The 24673-nt window shown below is 48.4% G+C and overlaps 1 protein-coding gene across 1 annotated transcript in view; it reads left to right on the plus strand.

The window, feature by feature from the left end:
• LOC139276696 (cadherin-related family member 3-like) overlaps nt 1-24673 on the plus strand; it is a 113786-nt gene that overhangs the window by 50621 nt on the left and 38492 nt on the right. Inside the window, exon 12 of the mRNA XM_070894663.1 lies at nt 6409-6507. Coding sequence (XP_070750764.1) covers nt 6409-6507 — 99 coding nt within the window. The remainder of the gene's footprint in view (nt 1-6408; nt 6508-24673) is intronic.

Here is a 24673-nt window from a genome sequence, read left to right on the forward strand (position 1 = left end):
AATTGCACACAGTACTCTAACTGTAGCCTAACCTATGTTATAAATTCTTTAGTACCTCATTGCTCTTTTACTCTATTCCCCTAAAAAAAACGCCAAAATGCTAGTGCCTTTTTTATGTCTTTATCTACCTGCACTCCCACTGTTTGGGAATGATATGTTCGAACCCTCTGTTTATCCACACCCCCCAGCCTCTTTCCATTAATTATAAACTACCATTCCTTGTTATTCCTCCCACACTTCTCCACATTACATTGCATCTGCAACCAGTCTGCCCATTCCGTTAACATGTTGACAGCCTCTGAAGCTTTATTTAGTGCTGTTTGCCAAATCTCCTACAAAGTGATCACAGTCAGCAGTTTTAAGCACTTCCTTACACCATAAAATTATAGGGTTAGACTTTTGACACATATTCGCCCATTTATCGCCCATATAGCCGCTGAGATTCGATTTATCGACCATTTTTGATGAGAAATGGAAACTAGCGCCCGATTATTGCCCATTTATCGTCGGCGGGACTTTCGGCATACAGGAATGAGCTGAATTGCCCGGCCTACTTTTTAAATAAAATCTGACATCACTCATGCAAGGCCCAGAATACTGTTTATAATGGAAATTAGTGCCCAAATACCGCCCAGATTATCGGCGAGCGCTACTTTCGGCATTTCGCCCATATACCGCCCAAATGATCGCTAGCCCAAAAAGACGCTCAAGAAAAGCTGCACTCACCTGACCTTAACCCGGCAGTATGGATGCCATTTTTAAAATCAGATGAAGTTTAATAAAAGACTGCTTCAAGTTAATGGGAGCATTGAAGTAATTCGTGAGTGATTTCAAGGGCATTTTAGAATCTTGCCAATCATCTAATCACATTGTGGTCAATTTTGAGTTTATATTGTGTTTGTTGAGGACAATTTAAGAATTTTGAAGACAGATTAGGGCATTTATAGGGATGGGGCCTGTAATTTCTGAACCAGTATTGATAACTACTCACCTGCTGCAGAATAGAGATGGGAGAAGGTTCATTGAAGTACATTATGTGCCCAATCAAAGAGGTGGTAGACTGCTGAGGAGGAGGAGGTCTTACACCTAACTCATTTACAGGGATACGCAATCATACCTGGACTTGTCCGATAACACGTGCGTTAGAAGGCTGCGCTTCCAAAAGGAGGTCATCAGTAAGCTAATTAAGTGAGATCTGCAGCCTACCAGCATCATCAGGACCGCACTGCCCGTTGAGGTTAAGGTTACTGCGGCACTTTCCTTCTATGCATTGCGCTCCTTTCAGGCCTCAGCTGGCAACATTTGCTGCATCTCTCAGCACGCCACACATTACTGCATTTGACAGGTGATTGAAGCCCTTTATGCACGCAGGATGGACTCTATAAACTTCCCTATGACCAGGAAGGCACAGAGTGAGAGGGCTTTTGGGTTCTTGAGAATAGCAAACTTCCCCAAGGTGCAGGGAGCAATAGACTGTACGCACATCGCCCTGAGAGCACCTTTACAGGATGCAGAGGTTTACCGTAACCAAAACAGATTTCACTCCCTGAATGTGCAGCTCGTTGTCAACCACAAGAAAGTAATCATGACAGTAAATGCAAATTTTCCAGGGAGCATCCATGATGCGCACATCTTGCGTGAGAGCACTGTGTCTGACCTATTTAAGGGTCAACCACAAGGTCACGGTTGGATGCTGGTGGATAATGGATATATTCTTGCCAGCTGGCTCAAGACCCCCTGCAAAAGACTCAGACAGAAGCCAAGAAGCGCTACAACGAAAGCCATATAGCCACATGCAATATCGTCGAAAAGACAATTGGAGTGCTGAAGCAGCACTTCAGATGCCTGGACCACTCAGGAGGCAACCTACAATACCACCCTGAGCAGGTCGCTGAGTTCACTGTGGTGTGCTGCATGTTGCATTACCTAGCTATCAGGAGAGGACAACAATTGCCAGATGGGACTGCTGGTCCACCTCAGGAGAGAGGGGAGGCAGAAGAGGAGGAGGAGGAGGAGGGCGAGGACCTCGGGGAGAATGAGGACCTCGGGGAGGACAATCAGCCTGGCGATGAACCCATGCCCACACACCACTGGAAAAGCCCCATGGCAGTTATGCAACTGCAAGACTGTTGCGTCCACAGCTCATAAATGAACGCTTTGCGTGAAGTTACATTGGTAACAGTTACAGTTGCGTTACATTGTCTGGCCTGGCCATTTGTTTGCAACCCTTGTATTGATGTTTAACCTGATGTTATTAGAAGACACTGCACAACAATTGTAAAATTCAATAAAAAATGTTAATTTAACAATTGACGTAAAAACAATTCTAAACAGACTATAATACCCACCTCCCCACCTCCAACAGTCAACAACATTTTTCACCCAACAATAAATTTTCAATAATAACAGTACAAAAACACCTTCCCACCACCCCCAACAGTCAACACATTTTTAATAACAATCAGAACAACAGTGAACAATTTAAATTAAAATAGATTAAGGCAGCAGCCCCCCACCCACCTGTGGCCACTCTTCCCTCCTCTACCTCTACCCCTCTCATCATGACCCCCCTTTTCCCACTTACGCTCCCCTTTCTAGTAATGGGACCAAATCATCTTGCAGCAGGGCATCTCAAGCGCTGCTGCTGTGGGGGGTGGGGGAGGGTTTGCAGGGTGACGTGAGCAGATTCAATTCAACGGGCCCAGGAGAAGACGTTTTCCAAAGAAACGTCTTCGGAGTCCGAAACAACTGCTTCCTCCTGACTCGCATCTGTCGACATTGTTGGTGGTACGGCACCTTGGGGTGCAGTGCCGTATCCCGAAACCATCGCCTGCCGCATGGCATCGACGGAGTCGGCCGTTCGCCGCATTGCCGTAATCATCCACGTCCTCCGAGATTCGCGCAGATAGTGTGGCAATGTTGCTGTCAACCCACCAATCACTTGGAGGAGCTCTCGACCAATGTCGATGCTCGCCCTCGACAGAAACACCATGCCCTGGTTCACATCTGCCTGCCGCTGCTTGTGCCTACCTCATCGACCCAACCGCCGCGGGATCAGTGTGGACACTGGACCACTCGGAGTGCCCTGCTGCAAGCCGCTTGGCCCCGCTACTTCATCCATTGAGGATGACTTGGCCGCAGGTACTGCAGATTCCTCAACCGGCTCATCATCCTCTTCGGTTGTATCTTCTTCCCCGGTGGTCAACACGACCTGCAGCAATTAGGGTGATGCTCCAGGGGCCTCCCGTTTGTGCCTGGGGAGCTTGGGGAGCTGGAAAACATAATTGAGGTTAGTAGAAGAGAAGGGGAGACATGAGAGTGATTGCGCTGAACAGGCATATGTACGAGGAGCAAGACTACTGCAATAAATACGTTACATATACAGAAGAAGCTGCATGCATAACATTACATCATTCATATATTATAATCAAATGGTATTAAATTACTTTAAATTACCACTTGTTTACACATTACTCACATGGTGCAACAACGGGATCTGCATCACCATGGGTGGCAGAACGATTATGCGCCCATACAAGGGCTGAGGCACGGTCCTCCAGGTCAGTTAACTGAAAAAGATCCGCAGGTCCTCCTCCGGTCTGCCTTTGCTCTGCCTGATTTTTAGATATCTTCTGCAAAGGAGACAAGAGCATGGCATAAGCTAATTGCCTCAGTCATCATCATCATAGGCAGTCCTTCAGAATCGAGGAAGACTTGCTTCCACTCTTAGAATGAGTCCTTAGGTGGCTGAACAGTCCAATATGAGAACCACAGTCCCTGCCACAGGTGGGACAGACAGTCGTTGAGGGAAAGGGAGGGTGAGACAGGTTTGCCGCACGTTCTTTCCGCTGCCTGTGCTTGTTTCCTGCATGCACTCGGTGGTGAGACTCGAGGCGCTCAGCGTCCTCCCGGATGCACTTCCTCCGCTTGGGGCGTTTTTTGGCCAGGGACTACCAGGTGTCGTTGGGGATGTTGCACTTTATCAGGGAGCTTTGAGGATGTCCTTGTAATGTTTTCTCTGTCCACCTTTGGCTCGTTTGCCATGAAGGAGTTCCGAGTAGAGCGCTTGCTTTGGGAGTCTTGTTTCTGGTATGCGGACAATGTGGCCTGCACAGCGGAGCTGATCGTGTGGTCAGTTACGGAAACACACAGATATTGTAATCCACAATTAGTCATCACACATGCTATTCATTGTTAACAGTTATATGCTAATATGGTTTGTATGCAATTAATGCATGGTTATAACATCTACGTTTAGAGAAGAAAGTTTATAAGATCGTGGTTAGGAACTAATGCATGACACCAACCCTTTTGCGTACAATCCCCAGGAAAGGCCCCATCCACTGGCCGTGCCATTCGCCGCCTGAGGGGAGGGAGTTGGGTTTTTGCAATCGATGGAGGTCCACGAGGGGGGAATCAGGACCGCTGGTGAGCTCGGCAATGAAGGACCATGATGGGAGGAGGGCACCGTGTCCCTGGGCTGTGCTCAGAGATCTCCGTGTGGCCGGAACTAATGTCCCAAGTGTCCCAGGGCAGCTCTCCCCCAGTTCAGGCTGGATCACTGTGTGACCGTCAGCAGCCGCAGTCTGGGCAAAGCCGAGCGGCCTCCTCAGTGCTCAGTCATGCCCCCATCCACCAATCTAACCAAAAATGAGACGGTGCCCAAGTTAAAGAGTTGCTCACAGCACACAAGCAGCGATATCATTTAATAATTCTCCTTCTAAACTGAAGTGGTCGAAATGCCGAGTGTTTGCGGTCTATCTGTTTCCAGTCATTCCTTTGGCCCCAATTTTCGATCAAAGTGTTTAAATAATAATTAATACTGTCGATTAAGTTTAAGGCGTCTCAGCAAGATTACGAATGCACATTTGCACGGAATGGTTCCTGGGACACCTGCCCTCCCAGGGTTAGAGTGCTGGGGGCACAGGTTCCGACCCCAGTCCAAATCTTAAGAGGGAAGCCACCCAAGGTTACCCAGCTTAATTACAATCTGGCAGATTTACATTCTAATTAATGAGTCAGTACATCATTACAATTTAAAATTTAATAATTTAATACTTACTCTTGCAGATGCCACCAGACTGTTCCAGCGCTTGCGGCACTAGTTTGGCTTTCTCACGTCATGGGCTGCCAAAGTTACCACTTCGGCAATGTCCGCCCATATTCGCTGGTACATCCGAGGGGGAGGGGGGGACAGTTTCCCGCGTCCACCCCGGGTTAATTGGCCCCACCGAGTCTCCACCACGTGGACCTGAGCTTTGTTGGCTTCATCAGAAAAGGCTTTCGCTTCCTTCTCCCTGCAACCTCTGCAACATCACTCTCTCCTGACTCCTTATGTTCCATCTCCATTGCTTTGACACAACCTTCCTTCTCTCTCTCTCCCTCCCTTTGTCTTCTGAGCATGCGCTGATGACCCCTGATTTCCTGAATCGCAGGAAAAGTTAATTGACTGAAAAAAAAACCTCGCATACACAGAACTGCTGTTGCTATGGATGCCGGCCTTGCACGACTGAATATATCGCTAGCACCTATTTCACATCGCTACGGCTATTGCCCAAATTAAAAAGGCGAAACTAGCGGTTTTAAAAATGGGTGATATTCCGACGATCCTGAAAAATAAAACAACCACTAACGCCGGAAATATCGCCCAATTTTGGGCAATAGTGATAATAATGGAAAGTCTAGCCCCAAGTCTCTTGTTCATAGCTCTCTCAATAGGCTCTTTATTGCTAAATTTTGCAATTTATATTTGACAGAATGCTTACATTTTGGCAAATAAAAATGATAAAGCAGACCATATCATTTCATGATATGAATTATGAGGAATTACTATGGTTATTGTTCAGCGGCTCCATTTGTTCATCCAAAAACTCAGCCTGGAAGATGTTGACTGTCAGAAATAATTAATTATAATGTGTTAGAGAGAAATGTGCATCTTATTGTGGAAGCAAATGATTCGGACACTCGGTCGATCTCCCTGAAATTCTTCACAATGAAATCCACTTCACAAAGGGTAAAGCTGTTATAAGATATCTTGAATTTCTTCAAATTGCAATTTGGTGTTTGGGCTGGATGCTCATTCATCTCTCTTGTGCCATCAATATTTACAGTTTCATCAGTATATGACTGATAACAATGTAATGTTCAGGTAATGGACTTGCTATTGGGGCTGGAAAGTGACTCTTGTGATAACTAGTTAGAGCTGGAAGTAGAATCATTACCATCCAATGATTCAAAATGCCAGCCATCTATCGCCTCAGGCAGTAACTATTTTAGAGATCATGTACAGCACCAAATGCATAAAAAAGTAATGATGTTCATCATAGTATTGTGTGTTTCTACATATAACAGGTGAGACCAGAAAATGACATTTGTAAAGGAATAATCTCCTGTCATTGTTTTCTACAGCAACTGTCACAGTGATTGTAGAAATTACACCTGTAAATGACTTTAGTCCCAGTTTTGAGAAGGACCTCTACACCTTTGATGTCCTTGAAACAGAGACATGTGAGTCATTATATTTTCTGAGTAATTTTAATGATTATTATATAATGTGTGTGTATATGTATCTATTGCAATATAAAATAAATATAATATACACACAAAAACACATATAATGCCAAATCTTGCTCGAAAAATAACTGCATGTTAATGACGCACACTGTTATTAATGTGAACATTTAGGGGATTAAGACATAACCCACGAGTTGCAAATCTCCAGAACTTGCTGGTCGACTCCTACAAATGACATCTCGCCCTTCGCCTCCCCGTTAATTTTAAGAACTTGCTGGATTTGCACATGAATTATTATTTAACATCACGGAAAGCTAAATCCCGTAATTAAGAGCATAAGTACCTTTTTAACAACGTGATAATTGTTAATGCAATGCCAATCAACCTCTCACCCAGAAAGGATACATTTTAATTTCATTCATGCATATAGTCAATTATTGGTAGAGACATGGCAAAATTTCATAGGAGGCGAAATTTGAGTGCGATCTGTTTGGGGCGTTAACATTTAAAAGTTGGAAATATTAGCTCCTGGCACTAATGTTTTCTAACTTAAAAAAAATTTGGCATTTGCACTCCAGGAAGAAAGTGGTGCGTTAAATCAAGTGCTCCACTTCCTTCCTGGAGCGGAAGAGGCAGCAGGCGGGGCGGTAGGTGTACACTGGGTCATGCAGTGCTGCCATATTGGAAGGCTCCTTCTCTCCCTTAAAGAGAAGGGCCATCGCGGCAGGCTCTGTAAAGGAAAAACTTACCTTCTACCCGACGGCAGCCGTGATCTGGCTTGATCAGCTCGATGCACCACAGCAGAGTGCCGGGCTGATCGATCGCGGGTAAGAAACAAGGAAAAAAAATTGAGAGAGAGGATTGAAATTTTTCTTTTGCTTACCTCAGCCACCTCGCCTTTAAACATCTCCCCCCGCGAAGTATCTGGTCTCTTGGTGAATGCCTCCTGCAGCTGCCGGTGTTTTCGCTTGGCGATGCTGCAGAGGGCAGAACCGAAGGCGCGGTGTGGGATGACACCGGGGCGCTGTGCACGCCGATGAAGTCACGATCACCAGGCGAAGGAGATCGGGGCCCAACGCCATACCGCCGCCGCAAACCTCCCACCCCCCCCCCCCCCCCGAATATGGCGGAAGCCGATCCTCTCGCCGCGCCCGGTCCCACCGTTATTGAAGGTCTCAGATGCCCTGTTACCTTTGCCACACCATTATCAACTCATATTTCCAGTAAGTTACAGTGCAAAAAAATGTTCAGGCTGAAGGGTGCAGGAAAAAGCCTAACTAACGACTTATGTCGCGAGATGCCAGCAAGATACAGCCCTTTAGAAGTACCTGCAGTACCTGTTACTCCTGTAGGTGCCACTGTGTTAAATATGCCACACACACTGGGGCCGAAATTGTCCTCTGCCTGAAACGAGACACACCTACCGCTTTTTGCCGTTCATTAGCCCCCGCAGTGGATGTGGCCATAAGATGAAAATTCAGCATTTTGGCTTGAAAAAAGGAGCGGAGCAGTATTGGTGGCGGGAATGGGCAGTTTGCAGCGGTGTGGGTGTGGGGTGACTGGGCCGCGAAATACAGCTGGTGCCGATTTACTGCTAATGAACCAGCTGCTCCCTGGCCGCCTTAAAGGGCTGGGTTTGCAGCTAGGCCCTGAGCTGGGAATCCGTTTCTTGCGAAGGCATGGCTAATCCAGGAAAGAGCGAGGAGAGCCAGCAGATCTTCTGATGCGGAACTCAAGACCCTCATCGAGGCTGTGGAGGGAAGGAGGCGCATTCTCTACCCCGACACAGGCAGACCAACTCGCGCTGTGTTCGTTAATGCCTGGAGCGAGATCGCTGTGGGGGCCTCGGGGACTGCCATCCATGAACGCACGCGACCCAATGCCGCAAAAGGTTCAACGACATAATTCGCCTGATGAAAGTGAGTACATGTTCCCCCAACTCTTCACCTTACATCTGCGAGCCTCTCCTTCACCTTCTCTTGTTTCCAACCTTCACTATATAGTCACTGACGCAGCTTTTGATTGCTGAGGCCTGTATATATATATGTGTGCGTTTTTGCAATGGAGGCTCCCTTTCATGTCAGGCTTACACCTCCATGTGATGGACCCACACTTGCACTCATTGCTGAGGCCTCAGGACAATGCTACTCAGTAAGCATTATTTGATTGCAGGCGAAGGTTTCTCACAACCGTTTAGAGCAACAGAGGACTGGTGATGGCGAGCCAGATATTCAGCAGCTCACTCCTCTGGATGAAAGGGTGCAGAGGCTAGCGGGCCCACATGTTGTCTTCCCTGTGGCTGCTGGTCGTGTGGATCCTGCTGGGGGCAGTTTTGGTAAGTGAAGGCCTTCCTTTAATGCCATCTCTCCCTGAAAGAGACAAGGCATCACAGCTGGATCCGCACGGTCATTCTGGGAGTCCACCATCGTCTGCACACTGGCAATATGGACCCCATGGTGTGCGCAGAACTGTCCACAGTGCGGGAGGCAGCAGCGCGTCACTGCTTCCTACAGTCACACACGCCAGCTCAGATACTGGGAATACACAGGTAATGTTAGATTTAGCAGAGGGGTCTGCACTGGGTGATGCACAGGGCCTAGTGGGCTGCAGCATGGTCAAGGGCAAAGGCAATCTTGGGAGCCATTTCTCCGGGGGTCAAATTCACATGTGAGTTCTGCTGCAGAGGACTCAGACGAGCCCATCAATGTTGGGGCTTATGAAAGGAGGGTGGAGGCCATGCATTTCCAGATGTTGGGAGCAATGGCAAGGGTGTCAGGAGCATGGAGGATTCTACCTCCCGCATTGTGGACAGCTCTGCGCACACCATCGAGCCCATCATTGCCAGTATGCAGACGATGGTGGACTCCCAGAGTGACTGTGCGGATCCAGCTGTGATGCCGTGTCTCTTTGGTGATGTGGCAGCTGCCATTATAGCACAGGCAGAAGGGAACGAGCGTCTGAGTGCTGCTTTGGAGAGGATGGCCATTCCCCTGGAAGCTCAGAATGCTCTTATGCACTCTGGGCAACAGGCCACGGAGTATCTTACTGCTGTCGTCTCTGGTGGCATCGAGACTGTGCCTGCTCTCGTGCAGTCTCAGCTGCATACCACGTGAGATCTGATCATTGCTATCGCGGCTGGGTCCACGGGGGACCTTCCGGTGTTGCGCCGCGCCACCCCACCGAACGTTGCTCCCTTAGATTGGTGGGGATGGTTTGGTGCTGTCCCGGGGGAGTGGCACAGGCTCCTCGGACCAGGAACCTGATGATGTGCTCTCTCAGGATCACAGCAGTCCTGAGCCCAGACCTGTTACTCCGCCATTGCCACCAAGCATGGAATGGTCCCAGCCAATCCTGAGGAGGGTGCTGCCCAATCTGCAGCCGGTCCTTCCAGGGCCAGAGCTGGTCGAGGGCATCCTAGAAGGACATCTGTAGCTTCTATACCTGAAACACAGCAGCCTTCCCAGACCCATGATGCAGCCACAGGGGAGACACTGCGGTGTAGTTTGAGAATAGGTTTGTGTAAGAGGACTTATAAGCAAATGCACATGATAAATGCTTATCTGTATGTTTTTTTGCATCTTTTTTTTTTGTGTCGTAAGTCTTTTATTTTGTGTTTCAATATCTGTGCAGGTCTCTCATTTCACTGTGGGCAATGATGTGTGAAAGGGCTCATTGGGTTGGCTATGGAGATGCAAAAATAAAGGGTCAAGTGGGCATGAACTTATTGGAAACGAGCAACAATGAGATGGGTCTGCACTTCCCTTGTAGGGTTTGGATGGAAATCCCGCCTCCTGTGTGGCCGACGACCCGCATCCTGGTCCTCCTCCGACGCCGCTTCCTCCTTGTGCGCGTCGTGCTCCTGGTCCTCCTCCTCCTGGTCCTCCTCCTCCTGGTCCTCCTCCTCTTGGTCCTCGTCCTCAGGTGGTACTGGTGGCTCGTCCACCAATGGTTGTGCCCTCATGATTGGCAGGTTGTGAAGCATTCAGCAGACGACCATGAATAGGGACACCTGCTCAGGCGAGTACTGCAACACCCCACCAGAGTGATCCAGGCAACGGAACCTCTGCTTAAGGATCCTGATGCACTGCTCAATTAAGCACCTGATGGCTGAATGAGTCATTGTCGGTTTGCTGCGCAACAGTCCTGGGGTTGCGAAGAGGAGTCAGAAGCCAAGTGCACAATGGGTAGCCCTTGTCTCCAAGGAGCAAGCCGCAATCCTGGTTTGGACCAGCAAAGACGTCGGACATACCGTCTGGCGCAGGCTGCAAGCATCGTGGCTGCTGCCAGGATACCAGGCATCAACTGTCATGTTTTTTAGTGGTGGTCGCATACCAGCTGCACATTGAGGGAGTGGAACCCCTTGCGGTTTCTGAACATCTCGGGATTGTTCTGTGGCGCCCTCAATACGATGTGGATGCAGCCTATGGTGCCCTGAACCCTGGGGAAGCCCGCAATGCACACAAATCCTGTCTGCTGCTCCAACTGCTTCTCCCTGCTCATCGGGAAGGAAATGTAATCCCTCCTTCTCTTATAGAGAACATCTGTCATTTGACGGATGGAGCTATGTGCGGCGAACTGAGAAATGTTGGAGATGTCTGTTGTAACAGCTTGGAAAGATCCAGTGGTATAGAAATTGAGTGCTATGGTCACTTTGGTTGCGACGGTCAGAGCTATCCTCAGCCTTGTCTGAGGCTGGTGGTCTGGCTGTAGGAGATTACACAGCTCCCACACGATATCCTCCCAGAATCGAAGTCTCCAGAGACATTGGTCTTCCGTCAGGTCCATGTTCGCTACAGTATACGGATGACGCCTGCGTCTGTGCACACACAGAGGCTGAACTCCAGGACATAGTCGACGTATTTACCGAGGTGTATGAAAGCATGGGCCTTACGCTAAACACTAGTAAGACAAAGGTCCTACACCAGCCTGTCCTCGCTGCACAGCACTGCCCCCCAAACATCAAGATCCATGGCGTGGCCCTGGACAACGTGGACCACTTCCCCTATCGCAGGAGCCTCCTATCAACAAGAGCAGGCATTGATTATGAGATCCAACACCGCCTCCAGTACGCCAGTGCAGCCTTCGGCCGCCTGAGGAAAAGAGTGTTTGAAGATCAGTCCCTCAAAACTGTCACAAAGCTCAATGTCTTCAAGGCCGTAGTAATACCCGCCCTCCTGTATGGCTCAGAGACGTGGACTATGTACAGTAGACACCTCAAGTCGCTGGAGAAATACCACCAGCGATATCTCCGCAAGATCCTGCAAATCCCCTGGGAGGACAGACACACAAACATTAGCGTCCTCATCCAGGCCAACATCTCCAGCATTGAAGCACTGACCACACTTGATCAGCTCCGCTGGGCAGGCCACATAGTCCGCATCAGACACGAGACTCCCAAACCAAGCGCTCTACTCTGAACTCATCCACGGCAAACGAGCCAAAGGCGGGCAGAGGAAACGTTACAAGGACACCCTCAAAGCCTCCCTGATAAAGTGTGACATCCCCACTGACACCTGGGAGTCCCTGGCCATAGATCGCCCTAAGTGGAGGAAGTGCATTCGGGAGGGCGCTGAGCTCCTCGAGTATCGTCGCCGAAGGAATGCAGAAATCAAGCGCAGGCAGCGGGAAGAGCCTGCGGCAAACCAGGCTCCCTGCCCACCCTTTCCCTCAACGACTATCTGTCTGACCTGTGACAGAGACTGTGGTTCTTGTATTGGACTGTACAGCTACCTAAGAACTCATGCTAAGAGTGGAAGCAAGTCTTCCTCGATTCCGAGGGACTGCCTATGATGATGATGATGATGATGATGAACGAAAACTGCTGCCTGCAGACCCTTGCACGATAGGGCCTTCTCCTATGGCAGCTGCCTCATTGCCTTCTCCCTCATGCTCTTGCTGCTCCTTACCCTCTGCAGCCTGCTGCTGGCAAGTATCTGCCTCCTGTGCATCCTGCCTTCTCTCGATTTCGCACACTATCTGATGCGGAGGGTCAATGTACCTGACCCTCTGTTAAGTATTAATGCTTGGGGGTCACCAGACACCAGAGGACGCTGCGGTGGGAGGTCATCGGGCATGTGGCATGTGTGCTTGGTCACCTGTATATAAGCTGGGTGTCTTTGTCACGCTGGCACTCTTGGGCTGGAATAAAGATGGATCAGGTTGCACCTGAGTGAGTTTACAGTAACCAGACTCTTGAGTCATTACACCCTCCTGCTGACGGCATGTATTTCCTGGGCCACCTCTCTGGGTTGAGGTCTGTTGCCATCTCCATGGTCTTCTGCATGTTGGGCAGCCATGTGTGCTGTGTCCCTTGCCCGCTGCCTCTGGAGCCATTGGAGATGGCGCCACCTTCTCTGGCGTGCCTCCCTGCCCAGCACAATGTGCAGGAGATGTTCTGCTGCCAGCACTGAGCCCATTTACTTGGCCTCTGCAAGCAGAAACTCCACAATGAGGCCTCTGCGTTGTCGAGATTGAAGATCCGAGCCCACTAGCACTCAATCGCGCTCTGAACAAGGCAACTGCCAGAGGCCTTATCGGAAGAAGCAATTTCAGCCCCACTTGCTGTTATTTTATACTGAGAGTATATCACCCTGTGACTGCACAGTCTGGCCATCACTTCCCATAAATCCCTCAAAATGCTCTCTTTAATTTTTTATCTCCCATTTGTTCTCAGTAAGTGAAATGTTTAACATGTCAAATAAGGATTAAACAAAATAACAACACAATAAATTACATCGAATCATACGGCACAATTGGTCGAATGGCCTGTGCAGTATGATTTGATATAATTTAACTTTGAAAGAACTATTCAATTAGTTCCACTCCCCTGCTCTTTCCTCATAGCCCTGCAATTTTTCCCCTTCAAATATATATCTGTATTTTACAGAGACATGATTAAGTTTAACCACTGAATTATCTTTTGTATCTCCTAATGCACTCACTCGTTAACGTATCTACTTGAAGACCTCAAGCCTCAGTTTAAGCACATGCAAAGTGCCTAATTTCTCCCAAAGATCTGTCAGTACTGTTCAGTCAGCTATATTGATGAAATATTTTTCTTTCGTTTCTAGCACTTTATATATTCAATGGCTTTTCTTCAAATAATTTTGAAAAACAAAAAGAGAAATGTCAAAGCTTTATTGCCGAGACATATATATTTAGTGTGTTTGAGAGAGAGAGTGAGAAAGAAATGAATGTTTCGATTAAAAACCTATTGTGACTTTTGTGTTCCATTAACTTCAGAAGATGCATGTTGCCAAGGGTGGCGGGAGCCCAATTAAAATTTAAATGGTGATATGCAATCAGTCACCAAATGATTGATAGTGTTGGTTTAGATGCTGTTTATAAAATGTTGATGTTTACACTGTACAAGGCAGCACAGAGGCCACTTGCCATTCAATGCTGCATACAGCCTTGGTGCCTACCACAGCCAATCTGCCCCCTCTCCCACTCCAGACACCATGGTGGAGGTTGTCGAGCTTGCGTAAATGATTTAAATGATCCTGAAGCTGAAAAATTGGCTGCGGACAAGGCACACCCTTGCAAGCGGCGGAATTCCTGCCCTGCCACACTTCCGCTCGCCATACGCCGAGCGAAAGATTGAGGCCATAAAGTAAATATTCACAATAGTTTCATATTCTTTTCAGTGCCCATCGCATATCAAACCTAAGAATTTTCTTCTGCCTGAGATGGCTACAAATGCACACTTTCCAGTAGGAGTCAATGAGTTGTGATCTTCCTAGCCCAGTGTCCCACCATTACTCTAACTGAGTCTCAGCATAGAACACGGATCATACCTCAGACCTTTCTACTCTGCACCCCTCAGACCCACACGAAGCAGTGAATTTCCAAACTAAGAAACATAAAAACATAGAAAATAGGTGCCGGAGTAGGCCATTCGGCCCCTCGAGCCTGCACCACCATTCAATAAGATCATGGCAGATCATTCACCTCAGTACCCCTTTCCTGCTTTCTCTCCATACCCCTTGATCCCTTTAGCCATAAGGGCCATATCTAACTCCCTCTTGAATATATCTAACGAACTGGCATCAACAACTCTCTGCGGTAGAGAATTCCACAGGTTAACAACTCTCTGAGTGAAGAAGTTTCTCCTCATCTCGGTCCTAAATGGCTTACCCCTTATCCTTAGACTGTGTCCCCTGGCTCTGGACTTCCCCAACATCGGGAACATTCTTCTTGCATCCAACCGTCCAGTCCCGTCAGAATTTGATATGTTTCTATGAGATCCCCTCTCATTATTCTTGGTGGGCGTTTTAAAGCATGCTGTGCTAAGATAGTTGTTTCTCATAACTATGTATATATCATATAGTGATGCCACAAGCAGTGATATACGATGCTAGTCTATGCAATTAATATATTTATTTTAATTGAAATTGAATGAAGGATAAAGATGGCATTGTAAGACATTCAATAATTTCACAAGATTTTTATTTTATCATAAAATCTGCATATATTTTTGTGCACAATAACAGAAAATCACTTTTATGCTCTGGCACAAAACAAATGGGTTATTATCTGTCAAAATAGCAGAGAGAAGAATTTGATATAAGCGTTTTTACAATAACATTGCCAGCAATCATTTTCAGACTAATGTTTTCAGTATAATGGAAGCAAGAATATTGCTATGAAAATGTTCTGATTCGGTCGTACCCCTGTATTTTTAATGGACTTTTTGCCTTGATATGCCTAAAGGTATTCATTGGGTCTGAACAAAGTCAATTGAATTTGAACATTTGAAATTGCAATCTCCATAATTTACAGATCTAGGGGCCAATTTTCAGCAAGGCCTCCGCCTGCCCAAGTGCCGCCCACAGTGCTGCCGAGGTACCGGATGATACTTTGGGCGGGATATTCATGAAGAAGGTCCCTCGAAGGTCGGCGGACGGCAAATGGAAAACATACGCCGCCAATCTGGGCGGCAGCGGGCGGGAAGTCTCATTCTCGGCGGCAGAGGTGCTTGCCGCCCAAGTGCCGCCGAGGATGGAGTCGGGCCCACGGAGGGTCGAACACCTGAAAAAAAAAATCACACACAAAAAATACAAAAACTCTCTGAAGACCTTCAACACGGTAAGTCGTGTTGAAAATTTAAAAAAAAAATGTTCACTTACCTATTTTTCAGGTTCTTCAGAATTACCGTCCGGGACAGACCAGCCTGCAGCCAGAGGTCCACCCCCGTTCTGTCGCCGACTCCCGCCCACAGGAATCTGGGAGTCCGGCGGGCGGGAGCTCAGTTGGGCCACTCAGCCGTCCGCTGACGTCAGCGGGCGCTTCCCGGCGGCTCTCCCCTCCCGACCGCTCCAGGCCACCCCTAAAGTGGCGCTGGGCGGATCTGCAGGAGGAATGTCAGCGGGAATAGGCGGCAGTCAGCGGCAGCGGGCGGTGGGCTGCTGAAAATCGGCCCCTAAGTTCTTTTGGAGTAGTGTATAGCAACCCCAAAATTCTAGCTTTAAGGGTGGAGAGGGCACTGGTGGAATTTGTGACAGAATATGGGGGTTCTGCCCATCTTTTTGGGACAGCCATTTTTCAATAAGTGGATTTTTCCACCGTCACAAGAGGTGGGGAGAGGTGTATGTCAGGGATTTCCTGGGCTGTCCTGGAATTTCCATCCTTAAAAGGCCTCAGTCCAGAGCTCATTCCTTAACCAGACTAAGATAATCAAATACTCTAAAAGGTATGTACTTTTCTTTGACCCCAATGGGCCTCGGAGGACCTTAGGCAGAGTGGCTAATGGCAACTCCATCTTACAAGGTCAGATGAGGGGCAGTGCCACGGATGTGCTCTTGCAGGTGCCTTTGCCCATCCTGCCATACAAAGGAGCCTTTCCTGGGAATTAGGGCAGGGTTTCTAGCCTGCAGCTGGGGCGAGCAATGGTTCCGCTCTGCTGTACTTGCACCAGTGGAACAGAATCCCAGGAATTTTGTGGCCTGGATCTTTAGGGATCATCTATCATCTTATTGGCTTGGCCTAGTTTGAGGTCATGTCCCATCTTCAGATTGTTCTGTACTTGTTAAATTTGGATAAGTAAGAATAGCTTCAAGTTGGTTGAGTTCAGATTCACTTCGGCTGGAATTTTCCCAGTGCCGAGCGTGTGGGTTTGGGGCCGGGTCGCGAGATAAATTTGCAGAAATTGCCAGTGTGTCGGGAACTCGTCATCCCACCGACTTCTGCATTTAACTCGGGCATGTTTCGAGGTGCGTCACGGACCCTCGGCAGAGGCAGGCGACCTCATTGAGGTGCTTAACTGCTTGTTGAGAGAGCCTTAAATGGCGCTTTAACATCAGGTTTTGGCTTTAACTTTTTACGCACGGGACACACGCACTTCGGGAACCTCGCCTGAGATGGTGAGGCGGAGCTCAGTGGCCATTGTGTGAGTCCATTAAGTGACTGCTGAAAAAGATCACACAAATACTCACACCTCACACCTGGTTACTTGGCTAATGGAAAGGCTCTTGTTGATTGCTTTTTCTGCAGAGATTTAGCTGTCAGCAGCTTGCAGATCATTTCTGCAGTGGCAAAGTTTACATAATTGGCTGACTTGTGGAACATGGTATCGGTCACCTGGGTGGTGCATCTATGGGCGGCCAACTGCGAGATCCTGCAAATGTCTGCTGTAGATCTCTGGAAGGACCTTGCAAGACACTCTCACCATATTGCTAGTCACTATCAGAACATTGAGGGATTGTGCCTCTGATCTCCACTTGACCTGCCATCTATTAGGTCAGCATGGGCGCTGCTTTTGGTGTCTCACCTTGGACGTCAGAATTAGACCAAGCTGAGTCCCACCACCAACAACACCAGCAGCAGCAGCAGCACCAATACCAGCAGCATTCTCCTCATCAACCTGATGCTCCACAGGAGAGAGGGGGCACCTTGCCAGAGGAAATATCCCAACGCAAGGTATCAGCTTCTTCAACATGACTGTGAAGCAGTGCTTTAGGAGGTTCAGGTTATGGCACCTGGTTGTTGCAGACATTTGTAGCTTGTTGGAACAAGATCTGCTGCCCAGAGGACCTGGTGGACACTCCTTACCAGTGGCTGTCAAAGTCACCACTGCCCTCAACTTCTTCACCTCGGGCTCCTTCTAGGGATCTACAGCAGACATTTGCAGGATCTCACAGTTGGCCGCCCACAGATGCATCACCCAGGTGATTGATGCCATGTTCAACAAATCAGCCAATTATGTAAACTTTGCCATTGATGTTGCCAGTGTTACTGAACAGGCGCTCGGCTTGTGGCCCTGGCTTGGACTCTGGCAGGCTTCCCACAGGTGCAGGGCATCATCGACTGCTCACATTTGGCCATCAAAGCACCCCCACATCTCCCCTTAACCATCTCTGATCTATGGGGAACAATCCTAGCTTCTTTAGTGATATGTCCTTACTATACAGTATAAATGCACACGAGGCCCATGCTTGAGAGAAGGTCAGTCTGTGACCTGTCCTTTAATTGATAGCACACCAGTGATGCAAGTGGGTGGTGCTTCCCCTTTTATATCTGAAGGTCTAGGTTAGGAGTGTCTCCCACAAGTTCACCACCTAGTGGTCAGTGTTCTCACAGTGTACAACTTAGGTCAGATTATACATGGGTTACAATGCTGGTTGAATACATGACATCACCTCCCCCCCAAAGTCTTATTGGGATCACAGGTTGAGTCTCTCTGGTGGTTTACGCTCCCTTGTAGAGCGCCTGAGTTGGGGCTCCGGTTGTTGGGCGCTGGCCTGAGTGTCTGCTGTTTGCAGTGCCTCAGGCCTGTCCGGACTGCCCACAGTGACTGGGCTCTCCTCCCTTTGGTTCCTGTGTTCGGTCACCTGTGGTGGAGTGAACTCTACATCGTGTTCTTCCTCTGCTTCTTCTATGGGGTTGCTGAATCTCCTTTTTGTTTGATCCACATGTTTGCGGCAGATTTGTCCATTGGTAAGTTTAACTACCAGAATCTTATTTCCCTCTTTGGCAACCACAGTGCCTGCGAGCCATTTGGGCCCTGCAGCGTAGTTGAGGACAAAAACAGGGTCATTTGCATCAATACATCGCGCCCTCGCATTTCTGTCATGGTAGTCATATTGTGACTGGCGCCCGCTCTCGACAATTTATTTCATGGTGGGGTGTATAAGGGATAACCGGGTTTTGAGCGTCCTTTTCATTAGCAGCTCTGCGGGTGGAACGCCTGTGAGTGAATGTGGTCGGGATCTGTAGGCCAACAGGAGGCGTGATAAGCGGCATTGTAGGGAACCCCCTTGGATTCTGAGCACCCCCTGTTTGATTATCTGCACTGCTCGTTCTGCCTGGCCGTTTGAGGCCGGCTTGAACGGTGCCGTTCTAACATGGTTAATTCCATTGCCTGCCATGAAGTCCTGGAATTCAGTGCTTGTGAAGCACAGGCCATTGTCGCTGACCAAGATGTCCGGTAGACCGTGGGCAGCGAACATTGCCCGTAGACTTTCTACCGTGGCAGAGGATGTGCTTGAATTTAAAATGTCACACTCGATCCACCTCTGTATGCGGGCCGATGCGTTTGCATTTATGGCCTTGTTGTCGGCCAAAAGGGACGTTAGGGGTTTGTGATCTGTCTCCAGCTCAAATTTCCTGCCAAACAGGTACTGGTGCATTTTGTTTACCGCATATACACATGCGAGCGCCTCCTTTTCTACCATCCCGCAGCCCCTTTCTGCCTGGGACAGACTTCTGGAGGCATAAGCTACCGGCTGTAACTGACCCTTGGCATTGACATGCTGCAACACACACCCGACACCATAGGACGACGCATCACACGTTAACACAAGTTTCTTACATGGGTCATATAGCGTTAACAGATTGTTGGAACATAACAAATTGCGCGCTCTATTAAAAGCCTTTTCCTGGCTGTCCCCCCAGACCCATTTGCGACCTTTGCATAGGAGCACGTGTAGCGGCTCTAGCAGCGTGCTCAATTTGGGAAGAAAGTTACCAAAATAGTTCAGGAGCCCCAGGTTTGAAAGCAGCTCCGTCGTGTTACGGGGTCTAGGTGCTCTCTGGATTGCCTCCGTCTTGGACGCAGTAGGGCTGATCCCGTCTGCTGCTACCCTCATCCCCAGGAATTCTACCTCTGGAGCTAGGAAGGCGCACTTCGCCTTTTTCAGTCGCAGCCTTACCCAGTCCAGTCTGCGTAGCACCTCCTCCAGGTTGTGGAGGTGTTCTTCAGTATCGTAACCCGTAATGAGGATGCCGTCCTGAAAAACCACCGTCCCTGGAATCGACTTGAGGAGGCTTTCCATATTTTGTTGGAAGATCGCGGCGGCCGAGCGAATCCCGAACGGACATCTGTTGTACTCAAACAACCCCTTGTGTGTCATGATGGTGGTCAGCTTCTTCAACTCACTCGCCAACTCCTGGGTCATGTAAGCTGAGGTCAGGTCCAATTTTGAAAAAAGTTTGCCACTGGATAGCGTCGCAAAGAGGTCCTCTGCTCTTAGTACTGGTCTTGGAGTGACACCCGATTGATGGTGGCCTTGTAATCGCCACATATCCTGACCGACCCATCCGCCTTGAGCACCGGCACAATCGGGCTCGCCCAGTCACTGAATTCGACTGGCGAGATGATGCCTTCCCTCAGCAGGCGGTCCAATTCGCCTTCTATCTTTTCCTGCATCACGTACGGCACCGCTCTGGCCTTGTGGTGTACCGGCTTGGCATCTGGGTTTATGTGAATCACTACCTTGGCCCCCATGAAAGTGCCAATGCCGGGTTGAAATAATGAGTCAAATTTGTCCAGGATCTGTGAGCATGATACTCGCTCCACAGAGGAAATTGCATTGACATCACCCCATTTCCAGTTCATGACAGCCAGCCAACTCCTCCCCAGTAGTGCGGGACCGTTCCCCGGGACAATCCAGAGTGGCAGTTTGTTCTCCGAATCTTTGTGGGTCACGACTACCGTGGCGCTGCCTAGCACCGGAATGATCTGCTTTGTGTATGTCCGTAGCTGTGCGTCAATCAGCGATAATTTTGGCCTCCTGGCCTTGGACGCCCACAACTTTTCGAACTGTTTGATACCCATCAGGGACTGGCTGGCCCCCGTGTCTAGCTCCATTGATACTGGGATGCCATTGAGGAGCACTTTCATCATTATCGGTGGCGTCCTGATGTATGAACTGTATACGTGCCCCACATGAACTCACTGAACTTCAGCTTCCAGCGATTTCCCCCAGCATTCATTTCTACAATTTCTGCAGGTATTTTGCTCACCTCTGCAAACTCCGGCTGAGTGTGTGCCTCCACGCCTCCAGCATGAGCTGCTGTTTGAAACATAAGGTCCCTTGCCAGTCGATCGTCCCTGACTGCCCCTGTGACTGTCCTTGAGTGCGCCATTAACAGGTGTTGATGGCCCCATTACTGGCCACATTGTCCCTTGCAATGGCGTGAATCGCCGTTCAGCTTGCCATTGTCTCTGTCGAACTCCCCCTCTGGGTTCGACTACATGTTGGGGCATGCCCGACTGCCCATGTCTGCCTGGAGAACTGTGTGCTGCTTTAACAATGTTGGATTTCTGTCCCAACCATTCCTTAACACAGTACCTCTCGTCTGTTCTGCTAGTGACCATGCTCGCGTGGTTTAAATCCCAGTTTCTCGTCGCCATTGATACGTCCTTACTATACAGTATAAATGCACACGAGGCCCATGCTTGAGAGAAGGTCAGTCTGTGACCTGTCCTTTATTTCATCGCATTCAAGTGATGGAAGTGGGTGGAGCTTCCCCTTTTATATCTGAAGGTCTAGGTTAGGAGTGTCTCCCACAAGTTCACCACCTAGTGGTCAGTGTTCTCACAGTGTCCAACTTAGGTCAGTTTATACATGGGTTACAATGCTGGTTGAATACATGACATTTAGTTTCTCCACATAACTGAAGTCCGTTATCCCGGAGGAAGGTACTGTAAAATTTCTGCTTCAGAGGATATCTTTGCAGTACCAAATTCCTATATAGGTCGGCGAGCACATGAGTGATGCGTGAACATGACTTGGTATGAGTTAGGACATGGGCAGCAGAGTTCAGGATAATCTCGAGTTTATACTTTCTCAATTGTGCCATCAGAGGACGATAAGAGTAGAGTGAAGTGGAGGCTAGTAGGTTCTGCATGGGTCACCTGGTTGTTTTTATAAAACTTCTCTGAGCAGCTGATAACAGAGTGCTGCAGGCCAAAACCTGGGCTGAAGTTGCTTTCCAACCCTCTTCAACTGTGGAATGACGTGTAACACAGGAACCCAAAAAACAAAAAAAGATTTTCTAAATGAGGAAGTGGGAAAGACAACTGTGCTTTTTCTAGCATGGTGGAATCAATTGCAAAAAATGGAAAATGCTTGCTAGAGGAATTGTTTTGCATCTTACTAGTCTCTGTATAGATACAAGAAGATGGACTTAGTATAGTAACAAATAGTTTCGACAATGTGGCATTCTTAATCCTGTGATGTGCTACCATCAAGCTCATGGTCTACAGGGCTGTAGTAATACCCGCCCTCCGGTATGGCTCAGAGATATGGACCATGTACAGCAGACACCTCAAGTCGCTGGAGAAATATCACCAACGATGTCTCCGCAAGATCCTACAAATCCCCTGGGAGGACAAGCGCACCAACATCAGCGTCCTCGTCCAGGCCAATATCCCGAGCATTGAAGCACTGACCACATTCGATCAGCTCTGCTGGGCAGGCCACATAGTTCGCATGCCAGACACGATTCCCAAAGCAAGTGCTCTACTCGGAGCTCCTTCACAGCAAATGAGCCAAAGGTGGGCAGCGGAAACGTTACAAGGACACCCTTAAAGCCTCCCTGATAAAGTGCGACACCTGGGAGTCCCTGGCCAAAGACCGCCATAAGTGGAGGAGGTGCATCCGAGAGGGCGCTGAGCACCTCGAATCTCGTCGCCGAGAGCATGCAGAAATCAAGCGCAGGCAGCGGAAGGAGCGTGCGGCAAACCTGTCCCACCCACCCCTTCCCTCAACGACTGTCTGTCCCACCTGTGACAGCGGCTGTAGTTCTCGTATCGGACTGTTCAGCCACCTAAGAACTCACTTCAGGAATGGAAGAAAGTCTTCCTCGATTCCGAGGGACTGCCTATGATGATGATGATGTGCCTCAAGGGTTTCTGTTAAAATTAAGTGAACCACGTGAATATTCTTTGCACCCTCTGCTGTGAGTCGATTAGGAGTAGAGAGAATGCCATTTTCGGGTATTAAGGGAGTTTTACATTGATGAAGATTCGGGAGGCGTAGGGGATTGTAGAGTGGAGGGGGTTACAGTGATGGGGAGGGGCAAGGCTATGGAGTGATTTAAACACAATAAAAGCAATTTGAATATGAAGCTTTTATCCTGTCCATGCATGCTTCGGTAGTTAATAAAATTAATTTATCGCAACAACTGTAATACCCTTATATTGCAATGGAAATTGTGAAATAAAATGCACAGAAGCTTCATACTACTTCTATCCATATCATTTATAGCTTATTGCTGATTCTGGGTTATAGTGATATATTTCAAAAGCTCAGTTATCAAAAATATAGATAAAGGATACTCCTGTAATTCATGTAGTACAGGTTGAACCTCCCTTATCCAGAACTCCCTTATCCAGAACCACCCCTCGTCCAGAACCACTCCCAGCCACCGGGTGGCACATGCGCAGAACACCGACATGAACAAATTAAAGTCCTTCTTCGCTGCTGACTTCCGCAATCGCTGGCCTGACCCTGCGATCCACCCCCCCCCCCCCCCACCCCAATGATCTTTCTGCCGCACTCCCAGCCAGTCCCGATATCCCCTTGCTCAGTACCTGTACCATCCAATTTAACATGACCACCCCTCGTCTAGAAAAATCCCTTATCCAGAACAGGCCAGGTCCCAAGGGTTCTGGATAAGGGAGGTTCAATCTGTATTAGTTTGTTGGCATTAGCGCCAATATAATAGCCGTTAAATTTACATCAAATAACTTGGTTAAAAATGCCATGGTTTAATGATTACATTAAATGTGATTTAATGGTTCCTCCAATTCTGGCCTCTTGTGCATCTCTGATTTTCATTGCCTCGCCATTGGCAACTGTGCCTTCAGCTGCCTAACCCCTAAGTTCTGGTATTCCCTCCCTAGACCTCTCTGCCTCTTTACCTCTCTCCTCCTCCTTTTACATGCTCCTTAAAACCTACCTCTTTGACCAAGCCCTTCTTAATATCTGTTTATGTGGCTTGGGGTCAAAATTTGATGATGATGTTCCAGTGAAGCATCTTGGGACCTTTTACAACATTATTGTTGCAACGTTGTTGTTATTGTTGTTCACCACAAACACCAAAACAAAATCCAGGGAGAAAATTACTTCAACAACTCTATTCCATCTGTGTACAATAGTTAATAACGTTAATTAAGAATCACCATTGCTCAACCCTTTTGTGCTTGTTTTGTGTGATTGTTTACCTACTTTAATGCTCCTATGTGGTGTATCCCCAATGGCTACTGCTTGGGAGGTGGCAGGTTGCTGAATTGCTATTGAGGACACTTCATATGGCGTTGGTCGGCATCCTTGAGCAGCTCTGGGACTTGAGATCCTGGATGCAGACTGCACCATCTCGGCGTGGACTAGGGCAGTTTTTCCCAGCTGACTGTATGGCACTAACAAGGGGATTAGCGGGGTGGGTGGTGGGGGAGCAGGCTTGTTGTTATCCTGAGAGAGGACAGCAGGTGCCTCTCCCTTGGAGCCAAGGCCACTCTCCTGGGAATGCGCACAACACCTCTATAGCTCTGCGTGAGAACAGAGTACAGGAGTGCTGCAATGCTCTGAAAGTCTCTGAAAAACACTGGCCCTCAGAGCCAAGATGGCAGCCATGTAAACTTCCATGGCAGCAGTGTGAGTTGCCATGGAAGCTGTCAGAGCCCCATTATGGAGCTGACCACTCAGTCCATGTAGGACAGAAATGTTTCCATTCTGTGTGATGCCCCAACACAAGTTGGAGCTGGACTCCGCCATACTCTGCAGCATTCTACTCTGCAGTTATCGCTAACAATTGTTCCATGTCCTCCTCTTATACATGTACGTTCCACCATCACTTGTAAATAGTGACCAAAAATATTTATTTTAAATGTCTGCCATACCTTTGTCCTCTGCAGGTGAGGCTTCATGCCAGGAGT

This window comes from Pristiophorus japonicus, chromosome 12 (genome assembly GCF_044704955.1).
Source record: "Pristiophorus japonicus isolate sPriJap1 chromosome 12, sPriJap1.hap1, whole genome shotgun sequence".
In the NCBI taxonomy this organism is placed as follows: Eukaryota; Metazoa; Chordata; class Chondrichthyes; family Pristiophoridae; genus Pristiophorus; species Pristiophorus japonicus.